General features: G+C 51.1%; 6 protein-coding genes across 6 annotated transcripts; 3 read left to right on the top strand and 3 right to left on the bottom strand.

The window, feature by feature from the left end:
* Positions 1 to 3843: 3843 nt before the first annotated feature.
* Positions 3844 to 4860, top strand: CGGC5_v003197 (uncharacterized protein; the record flags this gene model as incomplete). Its single annotated transcript, XM_032020734.1, has 1 exon — positions 3844 to 4860. The coding sequence occupies one exon, from the start codon at positions 3844 to 3846 to the stop codon at positions 4858 to 4860; it is 1017 nt and encodes a 338-aa protein (XP_031882140.1).
* Positions 4861 to 5500: 640 nt separating this feature from the next.
* CGGC5_v003196 (uncharacterized protein) lies at positions 5501 to 6454 on the bottom strand (the record flags this gene model as incomplete). Its single annotated transcript, XM_032020733.1, has 2 exons — positions 5501 to 6175; positions 6335 to 6454. 2 exons carry the CDS (start codon positions 6452 to 6454, stop codon positions 5501 to 5503), a joined length of 795 nt encoding a protein of 264 aa, XP_031882312.1.
* A 979-nt stretch (positions 6455 to 7433) lies between these two features.
* CGGC5_v003195 (uncharacterized protein) lies at positions 7434 to 8174 on the bottom strand (the record flags this gene model as incomplete). Its single annotated transcript, XM_032020732.1, has 1 exon — positions 7434 to 8174. One exon carries the CDS (start codon positions 8172 to 8174, stop codon positions 7434 to 7436), a length of 741 nt encoding a protein of 246 aa, XP_031882313.1.
* Positions 8175 to 9044: 870 nt separating this feature from the next.
* pdcA-1 (Pyruvate decarboxylase) lies at positions 9045 to 10793 on the bottom strand (the record flags this gene model as incomplete). The annotated part of the gene is made up of 1 exon (XM_032020730.1): positions 9045 to 10793. One exon carries the CDS (start codon positions 10791 to 10793, stop codon positions 9045 to 9047), a length of 1749 nt encoding a protein of 582 aa, XP_031882315.1.
* Positions 10794 to 11203: 410 nt separating this feature from the next.
* Positions 11204 to 12721, top strand: swnA-0 (Aminotransferase swnA; the record flags this gene model as incomplete). Its single annotated transcript, XM_032020728.1, has 1 exon — positions 11204 to 12721. The coding sequence occupies one exon, from the start codon at positions 11204 to 11206 to the stop codon at positions 12719 to 12721; it is 1518 nt and encodes a 505-aa protein (XP_031882132.1).
* Positions 12722 to 13173: 452 nt separating this feature from the next.
* Positions 13174 to 14415, top strand: CGGC5_v003192 (uncharacterized protein; the record flags this gene model as incomplete). The annotated part of the gene is made up of 3 exons (XM_066151094.1): positions 13174 to 13260; positions 13334 to 13382; positions 13442 to 14415. 3 exons carry the CDS (start codon positions 13174 to 13176, stop codon positions 14413 to 14415), a joined length of 1110 nt encoding a protein of 369 aa, XP_066009577.1.
* Between the last annotated feature and the right edge of the window lie 231 nt (positions 14416 to 14646).

Here is a 14646-nt window from a genome sequence, read left to right as displayed (position 1 = left end):
GACGATGCGATTGACGCATGTTCTGTAACACACAAAGACGGTGATCTTTTGGCCAAGTTTTCACTGTAACAGAGAGGTCATAAGACCTTCGTATGTTCAGATTCTTGAGGTTTCGACCAAACGTTGAAGCGGCTCAGGGCGCCGAGGGCCCGGATAAGTCTCTCCGCCCCTGCGAATGCTACGGCTTGGGCGGAACCATCGACGATGACTAGGAGCCGTGACCTCTGGTCGGTTGTTGTCGAAGCGGACCTCTTCGGTTCAACAGCTATGGAGATCAACTTAGACTGGGAAGTAATGTTTAGTCGCTACGAGAACCTTCCTACACGGGATCGCCTAGCACGCCAGGGCCCAAGCTAAAGTCAACAAAGAACTACATGAAAATATCTCGAGGGTATAGATCGACTTGTGGCTAGTTTAAAATACTTCTCTTTTCTCCTTCTTTCAAATTCAACAGATGGTATCCTGGTCCCCGTAGCCTTCGTGCGCTTATTCTTTAAGACGGTGATCCAACCCCTGAGAGGTGAAGCTCGAATGCATTGGGGCTTGAGGGGACATTACATTTGTTGTGTAAGGTAACACATCTTCGACTGAGCGGATCCACTTAAATGCCTTTGACATAGTTACCCTTGATGAAGCTAAGGTTGTAGACATGCTCAGTGTTGGTTAAAGGGATATGTTGAGCCTGTCGTGTCTATGGGACCACCTCAGACTCCATATAGCTTCCTACATTCTCTCTAAGGTACGCCCGTGACCAGAAGAGCGGGTAACTTGATTCCTATGAAAACCAAATGCCGCCAGAAATACCGTCATGAAGAAGAGAGAAACGTCAAGTTAAGAAGCCATAGTAATCCTCTTGAAGTCGACTGCCGTGATCGTCTCTTGCCGGGCTTTAAGCAGGTCCCATAATATCATTGTATACAATTGAGACGTAAAAGAATTCAAACTTTCGTCGTTTAAGTTCTCAAAGTAGTTCGTATGCCAGGGTTGGGGCAGGGTAAGGTTTAGTTGTTGTCTCTCATTGGCACCGAGGCTCAGAAAGCATCCTGAGGCAAGTCTGGCAAGATACGATGAAGTGCAGCGCATTCGCTGCCATTTGTGGTTGGAACAAACCTTCTCAATTAGTTTCCTAAACCCCTGAATCCTGCAGTCAGCAATGTGGCTCTGGAAGCAGGTGGATTCAGTGCTTCAGTCTGGCTTATGCCGAGCGCTAATCAACGTTGCTCGACCGACAAGGCTTGCTGTCCGATTTGCTTTCGTTCTCTCCCTGAAGACATAGAACAGCACGAAACTTCATTCGCTCAAGACGGACATCGCAAGGCTTACGTAGCGATGAGCAACCTCTCGTAGTCTGGTTCCTGTCGCGAAATGGACAAGCAAACGAGTTGGCCAGGCAGCCAACCGGAGACAGGACCAACTTTGGAACGTCACAGTTTTCATTCTGCTCCCATATAGCCATCCCTCTTTCACAAATCTTCCAGACTTGGAGGGAAGCTCTCCATAGACCAAAGACAATGATAGGCTTCCTGCACATCAAAGTGGCGCTATATCAGCCATAACTCCATTTTTCATCATAACTACAAACCGTAACGTCTCCATAAACACTCCTATGAACTCACAATAATGTAAGTTACTACTTCCCCTATTACCGGGAATCTTGCAATCTCTGTTGCTGTCTGTGGCTTCAACAAAGCATTTATCCTGGCTCTTGAGCAACTGATCATCCAAGCAAAAGTTTATGTCTATGGTAATAGTGCTGGCAGGAGCCGCAGGGCTCACGTAGAAGAAGACCCAAGTGAGCCCCTACTGAACCGGAAACTTCTGAGTTGATGGAAACAAGAGGTCGTATACGACTCTGTCAATACCGACATAGAGGAGTTCGAGAAGTGAACTCGCCGCCTGGGTAAACCAGAATCTAGGCTAACCTCCACAGAGCTTTCAAAGAAAAGAAAAATGAGAACGCAGTCAATATGAGTTGATGGGGGGAATCTCAAAATATGCCAGAGGAAATAGGATGAGCTGGAAACAACTCGGAGGCTTGAAAGGTATATATATTTTCGACCTGATAGGTATCAACTCCTATTGATACAGGTGTGGCTTACGTATGAATGACACCGGTAAATCCATGGGATTTTCTCAAGCTTAATTCAATGCGTGAAGAAATGTCAGGGTATCAGAATTTTGGGCAACATCATGGGCAGCATTGCCTTGACTGATTAATATCGGCAGGACAAATTAATGCGGAGAAGCTGATCCATCAGATCATAACTAACTCGTTTGTACTAGATTTGGAGTATTTACCTGCCGATCACGTTATTCGATTGGACATTGCTTCTGCAACGCTGTTGATCTTCTGTTGGAAACCTGCGTTTTGCAACCAATAGTCACCATCTCCATTCCCGTCAGTCTCGTATCATTCACTGCCACGTGTCCGCGTTCTTACAAAAGAAAACACATAACTGTACGAAAGGACGTGGATCACGCGTTTTCATAGAGTGGCAGAAGACATCATCATTTCTTCGCCGTCAATGCTTCAGAGAACATCGTACTGCTGCATGCGACAACCAGCCTATCACTCATCAACTTTACTTTACCAATGGGAGACCCTGAGCCAGTACGCACCGTTCAGAAACGGAGAGGAGTTGCAGATGAGGATTTCGCTTCGGCAAGAAAACGGCCATTTCAGACCAGCTCCGGGGAGGTGAAGGTTGTTCTCTGTCAACGATGTCGCGAAACAGACTGGAATGACATCGCTTCATGGCGGCCATCGACAAGCAACAAAGGAAGGAAGGTGGCGAGTTTTCACAAAATGAATTGCGACACTCTTGGTCAGTCGTCCTGTGATGTCTGCCGGATGGTGGCTCAGGTGACACCGAGGCACCTCAACGGCAAGCATTGTGTGCTTCAGGCATTGTCGTCGTCGCTTACGGTTCTGGGACCAAGTCATCCAACGAGTGATTTAGCTGAACGAAAGCATATTATTGACTGCACGGTGCTTTTTCCTGTGCTCAAGATCAAATTTGAGCACGAGACAGAGGGGAGATTCACTGACACGGATTGGCAGGATGAAGGTTGTTTAGCTGTTGTGAAAGCAGGGGATCAGGAAAGATCGCTTGAGATTGGGCCAAGGCAGATCTCTCCGTTCGTCGACTTTGATCTTGTCGGGAGTTGGCTCAATTATTGCACGACACAACATCGCAATAAATGCAGATTCGCTGCCGATAGCAGGAGTCAGGCGCAAGGACTGAGGGTCATTGACTGCTTCGATCGCAATTCGAAAGGGGCAATCGATGCGCCTAAGAATTGCAAATACGTCGCTTTGTCATACGTATGGGGAGACACTGCCGTACCCAAACAAGAAGGAGAAGACCCCGATTTCCCTCAAGTGGTCCACGATGCGATTCAGGTGACACGGTCACTCAATGAGCGGTATCTATGGGTTGATAAGTTGGTAAGGCATAATACACATGTGCAATCTTGAACTCGATGTCAAAGTCCCAACGGTTGAACTAATGGTAGCAATAGTGTATTGACCAGAAAGACGAAACAATCAAAAGAGCACAAGTTGCTCAGATGAATCAGATTTATTCTCGCGCGCATCTGACGATAGTAGCTGCGGCTGGTTCCGACGCCTCATACGGTTTACCGGGAATCGGATCAAGACCACGCCGGCCACTGCAACGAATTGTTCTCGACAATATCGCCATTTCTAAGATGCTGCCGCACACATCAGCCCAAATGTTTCGGTCGAAATGGGCATCGCGCGGTTGGACCTATCAAGAGTGCTTTCTGTCCACCAGAAGGTTGATTTTCACAGAGCACGAGGTTTTCTACCTGTGCAACACGATGGACCATGCCGAGACCGTGAATAAACCATTGCCGTACTATAAGTTTACGAAGAAAGCCGGCGCCGCCGACTTCCTGGAGCTCATACCTGGCGAGTCTACCTTACATGGAGACCATGACGATCTGAAAGAACTGCGATGGGATCAGCTCAAGCAGAAACAGCTGCCGAACTACACAAAGCGTCAACTGACCGAAAGGTCAGACATCATCGACGCGGCCCGCGGACTTCTTCGCGCTCTGGAAAATAGTCAGATTAGACACTATTATGGAATACCTTTTCGACAGGTTGATACCTTCAATCGGTCTCGATATATCTTCTCTCTCGCCTGGCACCATCAGGAAATTGCTGAGAGGAATCTATCATTTCCGAGCTGGAGCTGGGCTGGCTGGGTAGGTGGAATTCAAATGAGCGAGCCTGATTTCTGCAGCTCAGACGATCAAGAGATCGAAATCGAGAAGGAAGACGGTTCTACTATGCCGCTGCAGGACTGGTTCTGCGGACAAGGACAAGGCCCTGCCTCAGAGATCAGAAATGCTCCTCGAGTATTGGGTATCTCTGCCATGACAGTCTGGGTAAACTTCGCTAGAAGAAACTGGACAGGTCTCAACGAGAAGAGCGGCGTTCAGAGCCAGATAGTCGGCATGACCTTTGCTAATGGAGACCATGCTGTCTTACCATTCCGTGAAGGCCTCACAGCTTGGTGTTATGCGTACATGGATGACGACAACGTACCTCTGGGAGCTGGGCTTTTAGGACTTGTTTTGCAGACAAGGCAACAAAAGAGGTACTCTATTCTACTTCTACGGAAGAGAGGTGATCATCATGAAAGAGTTGGCCTTGTCAGGGTTCATGGCTGGAACTGGACTCGCGCGGCCACGACCGGAAGTTCACGGAACTCTGATCCAGCTATAATCTATACTGACAGTGAAGGAACACCCATCGACAAGGTCGCAATTAGCGGCGAAAAGCCTCTCTGGCTACAAGAAGCTGTCAAGCGGACTATTTGGATTTCGTAGTCAAAATCAGCGTTTCATTTATCATCATGCATTGGAAGGGAGTGGGTTTTCGCAGGCCGAATGAGAAAAACAAGAAGAAATTAAAAAGAAAAACAGCCACTTGCATGGTGTTTTAAGCTACAAAAAAAACAAAAAAAAAAAAAAACAAAAAAAAAAAAGAGAATCAAAACAGATGAAGGTCCGAGCTCTAGTACATGAAATCCCAATATGTTTCGGGGATGTCCTGCTCGCAAGTGCGGCGGTCATCCTACATGATTTTACTGCTTAAGAGCTTGTGTCTGACTGCGCCGACTAACTTACAATCAGCCTTCAGTATTTCACAGTACGCTGGACAGTTTCCGACGGTGGAGACAAGCATTCTAAAATGTAGATTCTTTTGCCATTGCTTTTTGGACTACGTGTGTGAATGGGTTTTCCATACCTACGCCCGCATGGTATTAACTTCGGCTCATGTTACTGGGTGTAAAAAGCCTGTCTGCGCCCCGGACACAAGTTCTATGGAAAAGGATTGGACTAGATCGGAGACACATACGAAAGAATTGGTTAAAAGCTTGAGGATGCGAATCTGACAAGCTCGTTGACCGCGATATTACCTCGGAAGTAACTACTCAATCTCGTCATGTTAGCTTTGATGGCGCGGCTACGGGAATTTGGTAGATACTGAGTCCACCATTATGACGGTCTTTTTGCCTGCCAGGGCCTTCCCATGGATTTCCTCCGCCTGCTTGGCATGGAGCAACATGGCCCTGGCGAAGACCTCGCTAACACCCAAAGCCATCGGCTCACCGCCTCGCATTAGAACAATGATTGCCGTTGATTCCTCGCTGAGGAGTCTGTGACCCGCAGTCATGTGACCCTGGACATGAGCTATGGGATATTCTTCAACACCAAGAGCATCCGCAAGAAATTCGATAGGCAGGTAGCGACTGATCTTGTGATGGGCAGCACAAAGGCTGGGACCGGCAACGTAGGCGTCACGAGTTGGCGTCATGAGCAAGTTAGCTGCGACTTTCTTAGCAGCGTGGAAGACACAAAGATACCGAGGAGTCTTGGTGAATTTGGCAACAAGTTGTTGAGTATCGAGCTGCAAGACCGGGAGCAAGCTGCTGTAAAGACGTATTCCCGAAGTTCTGGGCATCAGCATTTGCTTTGCTCGAAGATCGTCCTCCGTGATTGCCTTCAGCAGCGCTTCGTCCATGCTCTTGCTTCTGAACCGCTCGTCTCCAACCACAACGATAGCTTCGTCAGCAGGTTTCAGCATGGGCAAGTCCATCTCACTGTCTCTGAAAGCGTACACGTAGAAGTTGTGGTGATCCTGCAGACAGGAGACGACAGCTGCTTTGACCTCAGGAGTTACGACGTTACCATCCGCTATCCGACCTCCACCAATGATTGTGACACTTTAGAGACCCTCTCTGGCCAAGATCTTTCCCTACACTCTACGGATGCCGCAGCTGACGACGACAACACCCACGTTGCTGTTCTCCTGTGCAGTGCGGAACAAAGCAAAGAAATCGGGGTAAATGAATACTCTCGATGCAACGCCGTCGCACAAGACTTCGAACTTGTACTCGACATCCTCATAGCGTAACATGACTTGCCGAAAGGCCTTGTATGAATACCCCATTTCACTGCTGAACAGCTCCTCGAGCGGGGTGTCAATGTCACACTCAGCACAGGCAGACTCAGGGTAGTCCAAATGCCAGAAGAGATTGCCTGTGTCACTGCGCACAGAGTTTTATCTGCATCAAAGACCAGCATGGAGTCCAACTTTCCACGAGAAGTCTTGCAGCTCACCATCTGGTCTACAATACTGATGACTCGGGCGAGATTTTCTTGTTCGGAGTGTCTGCGGATGTCGTTGAGACGGATTGAAACCTTGTCCAGGAGTGATGAGGTTGATGACACTTTTCCGAACAATATGCCATGTCCCAGACAAATATCTTCGAGCATGGAGGTTTGGTACGGCAATTCAAGCGAGCATGGTGCCCCTAGATACTGAAAATGCATTTCTAGTTCGCCCATATATGACCATCTCGGCCACTGATCTATTGCATTAGAGAAGGTAAATCATCGACAAAATGCCAAACGAAGCCGTATACGACAATTGGGTATCCTTCACGTCTGGTTGTGAAGGTGATTGCTTGAACATAAGCTTCTATAAAAACGTGCGGAATCCAGTCGACAATCAAGAAATAGTTGTTCATTCAAAAATGCCATAAAAGTTGGCATCGAGAGCTTGGTGATGTCGAGATGTGCCGACTGCATTAATGGATTACTACATTGCTTGCCAATCTGAATGCTCATAGATTACCAAGAAAGCAAACTGAGCTTTTGGTGGTCAACAATCATGTAACGAAATTTTTGAAATGATTACTGATGGCAAGGCGAGTGAAGCAATGCAAGCATTTCTAGCTTGTCTATTTGTTGATCTGGAAAATATGTATGTCCTGTGAGTCCCCTTCCCCGTTGCGCCGAATATTAACTTCCTGATGCCATCTTCCACGCCTGACAAACCAAAAACCCACCGGGATTATCTAATTTACATAATAAAAACGAAAAGCTTGCGTTCCTCACACGCTCTCAGCGTACCCATCCTTAGCCGGCGCCGCCTTCTTCTTCTCAAACAGCTTCTTTCCAGCCTTGTCTGACAGGTGATCAACCTTGTCTCCCAGGAAAGTCTTGATGCACCCATAAACGCCAGAAATAAGCCAGAGAATGGCATTGACGAGATCCACCCAGACAGCAGTCTTCATCGCAGTCGTGCTGGCTCCCTTGTACTTGTCCTCACTACTCCTCTTGAGGAAGATGCCTGCGAAAATTCCAAACACCACAATCCACATGATGAAAAGGAACAAGTCCCAGGCGAAGGCGCGGTATGTCTTGAAAAGCTTCACTCTGCTGCCGATGAAGGGAATCGCGCTGAGAGGCGTCGCGAGGACGAAGAGCACCGACGAGACAGCAGCTGCGCCGGCGACGGTGATGGCGAGAATCCACTCAGGGGAGAAGCCGTTGTCGGCCTTGTCATCGGCTTGTACGCGGTTGCCGTAGAAGCCGCAGGCGATAAGGGCGAAGAGGAACTGCAGGCCGCGGCACACCAGGCGCGGCACGACCTCGAACGTCTTGAGCCACGTCTTGCCCATCGTCTTGCCGGTGTCGGCGCCCTCATTGAAGGCGGCGCGGCCGACATTGCGGCCCATCTCGCCTTTGTCTGCGGTGCGGAATTCGTTGGCGGCGCCGGCGAGGCCTTGAGCGTTGCGGCCGAGTTCGATGACGGTCTGGCCGGCTTTGATGGCGTTTGAGAATTGACCCATTTTGGTGGAGGTCTTCGGGGGTATCTTGTAAATGCAAAGATTGTAAAATGAAAAAAGAGATGGATTCCTTCTATGCTGAAGAAAGGTGTTGATGCAAAATGCGTTTCAAGTCTCAACTGCGATGGTGATGCGAGACTGAGAAGAATATAAAACTGTCTAGCAGTATGCAAAGAAAAAAAGTCTTGCCGTGATGCAGAAAAAAACACTCAAGGAAAACGCAGACATAAAATTGCAGTGATGCTGAGGTGAGGACTGATTCAGAGTGACCATGTTCAGGACGTTGGGACGGCTGTGAACAGTTTCTTATAACCATCCCCATCAGACAAAGAGAAGGCATGAACAGACTCATCGTTGACGAGACAAAAGGGCTAAGTCGCATCCGACTGACGCCCAAGGCAAGCCGGACCCTTGATCGCTGGCCCTGGCCGGATCTCATGATGGGAATTCCACAGCCAATCAAACCAACTCCAGCAGGGCTGAAACCGCCTGCAGGGGTTATCGTAGGGCGGGGACAGGCGTCTGACTGCCTGTCAGTCAACCCCCAATCGTTTGTGCCTTTGCCGCCCTGGGACAGGGCGCTTAGCGAAACCTGGGGATTCTCATTTGTTAGGCGCTCGTGGGAGAAAGTGGGACTTTGAAGTCGCTGGCCGAGGGGACTCTGGCGTTTGTTTCGATTATTATTTTTATCTGAAAAGGCAGAGGAAAAGAAAGAAGATGGCGGCAAGATGTGTGCACGGTTGATGGAGTCGAAAGCCAGTCGTTGAGCTCTGCGTTGTTTGAAAGCGCAGGGGTGAGCTGATGTCAGGCGCGAAGCACACTAACACTACCATTAGAGACAACGAATATCTTGAATATCAAAGGATTTCTACATTACATAGTCTGCAGTCTCTTTTTCTCTGCATTCATCAGATCTAATAAAGCTCCCTCCGGCGCATCGTCAATATCCATGAAGATTTCTACCATTCTCAATCCTTTACCATTTATCAGCTTGTCGTCGCCCAGGATGTCTTCTAGCTCCCCCCACGTCTTGGCAGAGCGTACATAGCTATCTTGCCTTGCGCCAAAGAAGCTCGGGGCTTGAAGATATCGCCAACGCGCAACATCATTGTATCCCTCCTCGAGACCGTGGATGCATCTCTCGATAGTGTAGCCATCATTATTGATCAGGAAGACGATCACGTCCAGATTATTGCGGATGATGCTTGAAAGCTCTTGCACTGTCATCTGAAAGCTACCATCACCGATGAAGAGGATCGTTTGGGCTTTTTCGATGCTGTGGTACTTGGATGACTGAATAAGTTCCCGCTGGGCTAAAGCTGCGCCCTGTGCCGCTGGGAGCATGTAGCCGATGGACAGCCAAGTAGAGGGAAGGAAGAGCCTGGAATGCTGCGGCATGGGGTAGACTCGGCTTCCATGCCCGGATGTCCCAGTTTCCCCGAGGACCACATCTCCCGGTCGAATGACGTTGGCCAGAAGATGCCAGATCTTGGACTGGTCGATTTTGCCGTTGCGCGGAATGTCCGCAAAAGAGATCTTGAAGTCCTTCGGCAGCTCTGGGTAGACGTCATAGCGATGGATGTTGGAAGTCTTCAATTGTTGAGATAGGGCACGGACAACGGCTCTTGCTGTGACATCTCGAAAGACCTGGGTTCCGATCTTGACCTCGGTATCAGTGAAGATGATAGAAGCTTCAGGTCTGGGGATCATGGAGAACTGGTTGGTGTTTGTCGAACTGAGGTGAGGGCCGAAGTACAAGATCAGATCAGAGCTACCGAAGAGCTCTTTCTCGGTCGAATTGGCATGTTTGCCCTTGTAGATGCCGTGGAAGTTGGGCAGCGTCTCATCGATCAAGGACTTGCCGAGAGGGGTTGTCCACGTGGGCCAGCCGGTAGACGCAACAATCTTCTGAACGTCTTCGACGATTCCGAGGGGTCTTATCTCGCCGTCCACAAGTATCAAGGGACTTTGAGCAGAAGATGCTCTGTCCAAAATGGCCGCCAGAGCAGCTTCTTCTGCAGATGTGGGCGTGTAACTGGGTGTCCAGACGGGTATCTCGAGATTGTGAGCAGAGATAGGCACGGAGACTAGATCCTGGGGCACCTCGATGTAGACCGGCCGGCTTTGCACCAGGCACTGCCTCAGAACCTCGTCAATCTGAGCAGGAGTTTCATTCGCAGAGCGTAAGCTGGCTTGCGCGACGGTGACATGTGAGTGCATCTGCGCAAACCGTCTGTATTCTCCGTCGTTGAAACCATGGTGGAGCATGACTCTGTTGTCCTGCAGATGCCGCGATGGCGTACCAACGATGTGAACGACGGCGGCGCGCTCAGCATACGCTCCGGCAATCGCATTGATAGCCGAGAGCTCTCCGACGCCGGAGGTTGTAATAAGAGCTCCGATACCCTTGATACGGGCGTACCCATCGGCCGCGTAGCCGGCGTTCAGCTCGTTGGCGTTGCCGACCCAGTGGAGTCTGGACGGTTTGACATAGTCCAGCAGGTGGAGATTGAAGTCGCCGGGGACTCCGTGGACCGAGTCTATCCCTAGCTGGCGCAAGCGGGTGAAGAGGTATTCGGCCAACTTGATAGTGGGAGCACTGCTGTCCTTGACGGAACCCATTCTGACTTGGTGTTGTGTTACTGGTGTTTCTTTCTTTCAATACTGCGTCTGGGGTTCTTGCTTTATGGGCTGCGTTTATCCGTCTTTACCCTGTTGAATAGCTGAGCTGCTTTATCATCATCATGCAAGACCCCCTCTTCATGTGCTGCTACTCCGACACGCCGGTAATAGTGGGGCCTCGCCGATACTCTCTCCGATACTCCGATGAGCGACGCCGGAGAGTCCAACCACGCCGTGTTCTCCTATCACGACAATTGCGTGATTGATGCCGAATTTCGGAGTGTTCAAGTGTAGCCTGTAGTTGTGTGATGAATAAATAGGTGGTTGAAACCTTGAGACATAAAGGGAGTTTTGTCAAGGCGCACCGCCATCGGCAAACTTCGGCTCAACCCTGCAACTTCGGTTCAACAATGCTTCTCCAAACGCTAGCCAGCTTAGACCAAGCTCGGGCTCTACCCCAAGTAGCGTCACCTTCCACGGCGGCCAGCAACCCCGACATCCTCAAGCCACACGCCCCGGAGACGGAGGCAAAGCCGAAAGCCCGGTCATGGAGCCATCGCCTCGAGGCCCGTATGCCGTCCAAACTCAAGGCGGCGGCAGCTACACTCAAGTCATCTAACATGATCAGCTTGGGAACCGGACGGCCGAATCCGAAGTACTTCCCCTGGGACTCGCTCATTGCCCATGGGAAGAGGCATCAGGGCGACGGTGCTTTTGGAGATGATACTACGTCAACATCTTGTTCTGCGGGAGACGAGAACTTTGACCTGTCTAAGGCTCTGAACTACGGCGATGCAGCTGGGCATGCTCAGCTTATCCGCTTCGTCACTGAGCATGTTGACTTGATTCACAAGCCCCAGTATGAGGACTGGCGAACTTGTCTGACTTGTGGGACAACTTCTGCTTTGGACATTATCTTCCGCATGTTCGTCAAGCCCGGCGACTCAGTACTCTTTGAAAGTCTGACCTACCCGCCTACTATTGAAATTGCAGAAGCGCAAAAGTTCAATCCTGTCGGAATCACCATGGACACAGAGGGCCTTATACCCGCGGAACTCGACAGAGTCTTGAGCACTTGGGACGAGGCCAGGGGACCGAAACCGTTCGTCTTATACACGATCCCTTCCGGCCACAATCCCACTGGAGTGACGCAGTCCACCGAGCGCCGCAGAGCCATCTACGAAGTCGCTGAGCAGCACGATCTCCTGATCATTGAAGACGACCCGTACTTTTACCTGCAACTGGAGAACGACTCCAGTACCCAGCTCACCGCCGAGAAGTACTTGGAAAATCTGCCCACTTCATATCTGTCCCTCGACAGAACAGGCCGCGTCATCCGCCTCGACTCGACCTCCAAGATCCTAGCTCCGGGGCTCCGTATTGGCTGGCTGACTGCCAGCGCCGAGATAGTCCGCATCTTCGTGGCCAACACGGAAATCAGCTCTGCTTTCCCAGCGGGACCGTCCCAAGTCATGATGTACAAGCTACTTGCCGAGTCGTGGGGACATCGGGGGTTCTTTGACTGGCTGAGCCACATCTCTCTGGAGTACAGCCGCCGACGCAACCTTCTCGTTGAGGCTTGTGAGAAGCACCTTCCGCGGGATGTCTGCAGTTGGACTGTCCCCACGTTTGGCATGTTCTTATTGGTACGGCTGGATGTGTCGAAGCATCCTGCGGTAAAGCCATTGGAGTCCCTTGAATCGGCTGCTATCCTTGATATCGAGGATAGGATTTACAAGAAGTCCAGTGTGAATGGGGTTTTGGTAACGAAGGGTAGCTGGTTCGCGGCGGAGACGGAGGATGTGAGGGAAGCCTCCCTTCGGTTGACGTTTGTAGCGGCTCCCGAGGCCGCGTTGGAGACGGCTGTTGAAGCCTTTGGGCATACTGTGCAAGGAGAGTTTGAGCGGGCTCAGACCGTAGCGCCATGAGGCCATGAACCACAAACATGTATTTGAACTTTTGCATATATGAGTGTTTAAAATTCATCGTCTGTCCCGAGACTGATGCCATTATATGGCGGGATCGATCGACTTGCTGTCATCATGTTGGGGTTTCGGCGGTGGTCACGGGGTTCCAACCAACACCGCACTTTGGACCAACAAGAAGAAACACACAACCATACAAGAGGCTTGTCACGTGAAGCTACATCTCTAGAGTAAATGTGTTTGTTGACCGGAAATTATCGCCTTGACGACTTGAGCACCAGGCGTCGTTCCCCGCGACAGATGCCTGTTCACCTATTCACCTTTTCACCTTCATCTCTCAACATATCCGCGTTTCTCTTCGCTCGCCAAGGTCCATCAAATCGGGAAATCCTTCGCCGGTCTTTCTTTTCAATTTCTTTTTTTCTTTTGAGACCAAGCCCCGTAATCTTCTCGCTATGAACCCCACCCTGCCTGACTCCCCGCCGTCGGCTCACGCAGAACAAATCCGGCTCATGAAGGAGCGAATCCATCTGTTCAAGGAGGTAAGCGAAGCTCTCCATCAGAACACCCACCCCGTCGATGAACGCAAGACCAGACGCAACCTTTCCGAGACAGCCCGATTCGCGCATCTCTCCCCGCTGCCTCCAGCACTCCCACGCCCAGAGTATTCTCTCATCGCCCATCTCATCAGCCTCGACGATGAAGAAGACCGTTTCTACGTAGCCTGCGAGAACGGCTCCGTCGAAGAAGTCGCTTCCTTCGTCCAACAGACCAACAGTCCAAGCCAAGCGGTCCTCCAGCACGGCCTAGAGCAGGCCTCGTTCGGGAACCAGCCAGCCGTCGCGCGGTACCTGCTAGAGCGCGGCACACCCCTCCACGGCAACGCCTTCAGCCGCGCCCGTCGCGTCAAGACCAAAGACAGATCCTTCTACCTCGAAGACGTCACCATCTTCGACAGAACACAGAGTGGTAGAGAAGACACCCTCATCCCCTTGATCCGCGTCTTCCTCGACTTCGGCTGGCACCCAAACCAGGCATGGCGCCGCGCAACCTCCAACAAGTGCAAAACGCCGCTGCCGTACGAGGGCTGCATCACCAACACGCCCCTCGTCGAGCTCCTCCTCCAGCACGGCGCGGACCCCAACATCGCCGCCGACTCCTGCAGCCCAGACGGCGAAGAGCCCCCGCTGAACCGCCACGGAGGCGACGCGCTCAACAGCGCCGCGCGGCTCGACGACACGCAACTCTTCAACCTCCTCCTCTCCCACGGCGGCGACCCGTCCTTCGCCAGCCCGCTGCACAGCATTGCCTCCTGTCAAATCATGCCCGCAGACCTGCGCGGCAACTGGCTCGACGCCCACAGCTTCGCTTCGACGCCATTTCTTCCGCGCCGGTGGGCGATGGCGGCGCACATCCTCGAGTCCGGCGCTGCTGAGGTTAATGATGTGCGGCGGTTGCTGTACTGCGACATTTTGGACCGCCAGCGCGGGGATTCGTACGAGACGACGGCGTTCGCGCGCGCGTGTGCGGGACAGGACTGGGAGTTTGCGGAGTGGTTGTTGGAGAGGGGGGCGGATCTGGGATTGTGTATGGGGCTTGCGCTGCTGCGGCAGTATTGGTCGGAGCCGTGGGTTGGCCCGACTAAGCCGGAGACTGTGAGGGAGCTCATCGAAAGAGTGAAAGGGAGGAAGGCGTAATTGTCTTGTTAGTTGCCACCCTAGATACTCTTGGAGCCTATTAGATTATGAAAGATCGCAAATGAGAGCCCAACTCCTCCTCCAGCCTGACAAACTTGGCAGTGCTAGGTCCAGCTACCTCTTTGTTCGAATGATCTAATGGTATTCACGCCTCTGAATTGCTCCTGTTTTCCGAGACCGAGTCAGCACAGACTAACACAACCTTCAACGTGGTCAGGAACCGTTTCTCTC

The sequence above is a fragment of the Colletotrichum fructicola genome (genome assembly GCF_000319635.2).
Source record: "Colletotrichum fructicola Nara gc5 chromosome Unknown KSG_Nara_v1_contig02, whole genome shotgun sequence".
Lineage (NCBI taxonomy): Eukaryota > Fungi > Ascomycota > Sordariomycetes > Glomerellales > Glomerellaceae > Colletotrichum > Colletotrichum fructicola.
Note: the sequence above shows the minus strand (reverse complement) of the source record. Positions and strands in the feature narration are given on the sequence as shown.